The sequence below is a fragment of the Alligator sinensis genome, unplaced genomic scaffold (genome assembly GCF_000455745.1).
Source record: "Alligator sinensis unplaced genomic scaffold, ASM45574v1 scaffold885_1, whole genome shotgun sequence".
In the NCBI taxonomy this organism is placed as follows: domain Eukaryota; kingdom Metazoa; phylum Chordata; order Crocodylia; family Alligatoridae; genus Alligator; species Alligator sinensis.
In genome coordinates, this window is record NW_005842056.1 from 948,067 (window position 1) to 952,175 (window position 4,109).

A 4,109-nucleotide genomic window follows, 5' to 3' on the forward strand; every position below is an offset into this window, starting at 1 on the left:
GCACACATGCCATGGCCCTTCCTTGGCTGGTTGTGTGGCAGATGCATTAGGCAGTTTTACCTGGAAGCAGCATCTTTCAGTTGAGTACTAAGGTAAGTTGAGGCAGGACCAACTGTGGTTCTCAACCGGGGATGCTGTCACATTCAAAAATGGTGGAGGGGTACCCTGACTTGAAAAGAGTGAGAGCCACTGTAGCAAAGGAACCTGGGTGCCTTTTCAAATGAATTAAATCCTGACTAGAAAAATGCTGTGGGCAGAAATAGCAGGGACTGTTTACACTAGTCTAATCAAACACCAACGCACAAATCCAGTGCAACTTCTATGGCATGGCCTCAGTTTATTCCTATTGTAAAAGCACATGGAACTGACGCATTTAAGAAGCATTAATGTAGCCCCTATTCTCTGATGTCTAGTCCTTATTTGTAGGGGTTTGTTGCTGCTTGCTCATACATGGGAATCTTCACTGACAATACTTTAAGGCAAAAGAAAAGCTACTCACCTGTAGCTGGCGTTTTCCAAGTGGTGTATCTATGCAGGTTCATGGTCTATACCTTCCTTCCCTACCTCTTTAATCTGTTTTAGATGTCAAGGAGACCCAAGGAATTGAGGTTATGTAGCATTAGGCCTCTCACAACTTTACCTGGGATGCTCCTTATGTGGAAAGATCATCCACATAGTGATAACCATTAGCTATCCGTAGGGTTCCAGGCTTGCATGGAGCGTGCGTTAGAAGCAATGTGGGTCTGAACTGGCAACCTACTTGAATTCAAGTTACGAGCAACTTCTTCCTTACCGCAGCTGCTATCTGCAGTCAGGTACCTACTAACAGGAGTTGCATGGTAGGATCTTGAAGTAGGTGGACAGTGTACGCATTCTTGATGTAATGAAATCTCTCCCATGCTGTGCTTGTTATTTCAGGTGCCTGTGCAGTCCTGGTTTGATGACATGACAGACACAGAACTGCTAGATCTTATTCCTTTCTTTGAAGGACTAAGCAAAGAAGAAGAAGTTTACAGTATGCTTCACAAACTTTGCAACAGGTAGCCCTTAACTCTGACTGCTGCTGCTAGGTTGCAGTTGCTACAGGCCGTAGCCATCTTTCACAGCTCTTTCAAATGTAAGCTCTGGGGAGGCCCCTCCTGTCAGAAGTGCTACTCTTGATCTTCCTGTTACATTGTACACGAAGGACAATCATGAGTGATGCTATTAAGCCTTCAGAAACCTGACTCCTAAGGTCATGTGTTCAGACTACTTTTTTTTAGGGAAAAAAAAAAGAAAAAAAAAGAAGCTATTTTAAATGGGACTCTTTTAATGAATTTCATAAATGGACACATTTTACTGGATCAGCTTTTCTTAAAACATGCCAAAAAGAAGCTTGTATTTCAGCAGTCGAATTTCTCTCCCTTCCCCCTCCCACTATGCAGACAGTTTTACCCCCTGCTTAGAGCAGTTGACCTGACTCTGAATTCTTTTCTTACAGAATGAAGTGCCTTTTTGAATGTTATTTTAAGATTAAAAAAAAAATCATTTTTGTATAAGGCGTATTTCCAGACATCTTTTAGTCTTGTATTGTCTAAAATGCTTTAAAAGGAAAAAGGAAAAAAAATTATAGAGCACTGTAATATATGGTAACAAAGGAAAAAAGCTGAAACCAAGATGCTGGGTTCCTGTCTCCATGTTGAAGTTGAGTTGTATTACATTTTGTCATGCTTGGAAGGTCTAGGAGCTTGTATGAGGGGGGTAACTTTGGTTACATGTTTGTTGGCATGGTTTTACTCAATTTGGGCACCGTTTGAACATATCTGCAGTTGTTATGTGTTGGGAATCAATGGGGTTGGGGGAAAATATGGTGGCAAATTAGATCTGAAGCACCTTTTATTCTAGACAGACCAAGTTCTACTGTCTCTGCTTACGCACAACTGCCATGCCTCTCTCTTTTGATCACCACAATGAGAAACCCTTTATCTCGGGAGGGAAGGCAAAGATCTATTTATTAATCTAAAATTGTTATCTTACAAAAACCCATTTGGGTAAGCTGGATCTGTATTGAGCTGTTCAGAGTATTTTTTTTTTCCTTGCTGCTACTGTATACTCACCAAATGGAGTTGACCATCGGCTGTTATACTGTTCTTTGCCGCTGTGCCTGTGCCATGAAAACATTTTGCTATAAGCTGCAAACTTGGGCAATAAATGAAAAGCAGATCCTATTATCCATCCTCATGTATTAAACCTGGGGTATCTGATATGGCAGATAGCTCTGATAAAGGTGACCTGCAAGGGATTTAAAATTTAAAAAGTATTACATTCACATCCCTTTTTTGTTCTTTTATGATATATGTGAGTATATGTCATAAAAAAGCAATGATCAGTTTTCAGAGTAGATTTTTTTCCTCTTTTTTTTTTTTTTTTTTTCCTTTTTCCTGTGAAAATGTAAGGAATGTCAACTTTTTTCCCATTGAAACCAAGAAAACTTACTGAGGATCCCATATACCTATTGGGAACAATATCCTCTTGCTGAAAGGGCTGGAGGTGTTATTCACACAGAATTTTACTCTTACATATTCCTTAGGTAATGGAGTCAAATAACTGTTAAGCTAGACTTTGATATTGTTTTTAACATTCTAAAAATACCCCTTTCTCGGTCTACTTGACTGTCACCCTTTTGTGGTGTTTTAAGCACACTCATGTTCCATTCATTCGGATTAGACGAAGCCTGCATTTCTAATGTAAAATGTATGCTTTTTTAACCCTTTCAGGTACTTTGAGGCAAAAAAGCATGATCCTTTTTTCCTTTCCAATGTCATCTTCTAACCATTTTTGCACCAGTAGAAATATTCAGTCATACAAATTATAGCCATATTTGGCAGGCATCACAGTTAAACTGAATAGTTGGTGCTTTAATAGCCTACTGTCAAATACAGAATGGTCGATACTATTTGCCTTTTTCCTGGTATGGCCAGTAGGAGTTACGAGAAACTGACCTGGATTGTAGTCCTTGACTAAAACATTTACTAAGCAGCTTAATAAATTCATCCAGAAAAGGGTAGGCCAGCCTACGTAGGCTTGGAATAGATTATCACAGGTGCAGGATGACTGAGAGGAGACTTGTCTGCTTGCAGCGCAGCTCTGCACTGAGTACTTGCCATGTGTGATAGTGAGGGAATTCAAAGCAGTATCATGACATTTGTGAGTCTGTACAGCAACACCTTTTTGTTCTTTTTCTCTATTGACATTTCCCTAGTACTGTATATTTCTGTGCCAGGACAAAAGATAAGTTCTGACAACTTAGAGAAAAAAAAATCTAGATTGTTTAAAAGGACGTATGGATTCTGGTTAGTCCATTAAGTTTTGCATTCGATCTAAGATTCTTTAATTTTGTATTTGAATACAGAGTAATGAAATCATAAACTGCCAAAAAGTTGTTCTCTGAGCAGTATTTTTAACTGTATTTATGGTCTCCATGCTCCAAATACAGTCTGCAGGGAAGTATTCAGGTTGTATTTTATTGTGCAGGTATGATAGGAATGGATAAAAAAAAAAAATAAGATTTTTTTTTTTCGCTAGCATTAGACCAAACAATCTTCTAACCACCAATTAAGACAATGCATAACCCCTTTGAGACATTACCATTTTGACAGTTGTAATCTGTTGTACATAACACAAACCATGTTATTTCATGTCGATAAAAGCAGCGATTTCATGAACCAGTTGCCTTAATGTCTGTGAATGAATGTTGATATTAAAGTGTCTTGTATTGTTTTGAAATCCACATGTAATGGACAACTGAACTTCTGTTTCAACATCCAGAAGAACCATTTTAATGACATTCTGTATGATTATTATCTTTGTGTTTCTGTATAGTTTAAATACGGTTTGGGGCTTTTGAAATCCACAAAATTCCAGAAGAATAGCGTTTAAATTTACAATAAATAAAGCATACAAAATAATACTCAGATGCAAAATAAGGGATAACACTTAGAAATATATCTCCTCTGCGTTAATATTTTAAGTGCATTTTGTATATGGTTTCTGTTGCAAGTTTCTAATCATGATGATTTTCACTCTAGAAAGTTGTTTTGGAATGTTTTGGAATAGTCCATGATTCCTGC

General features: G+C 38.0%; 1 protein-coding gene across 2 annotated transcripts in view; it reads left to right on the forward strand.

Annotated features, from left to right (window-relative positions):
- Positions 1-3,542, forward strand: part of CTDSPL (CTD small phosphatase like) — a 109,873-nt gene extending 106,331 nt beyond the window's left edge. For both annotated transcript variants that reach the window (XM_006022946.3, XM_006022947.3), the window contains one exon: positions 919-3,542. In XM_006022946.3, coding sequence (XP_006023008.1) covers positions 919-1,044 — 126 coding nt within the window. In that variant the 3' untranslated portion in view covers positions 1,045-3,542. The remainder of the gene's footprint in view (positions 1-918) is intronic.
- The last annotated feature ends 567 nt before the right edge of the window (positions 3,543-4,109 follow it).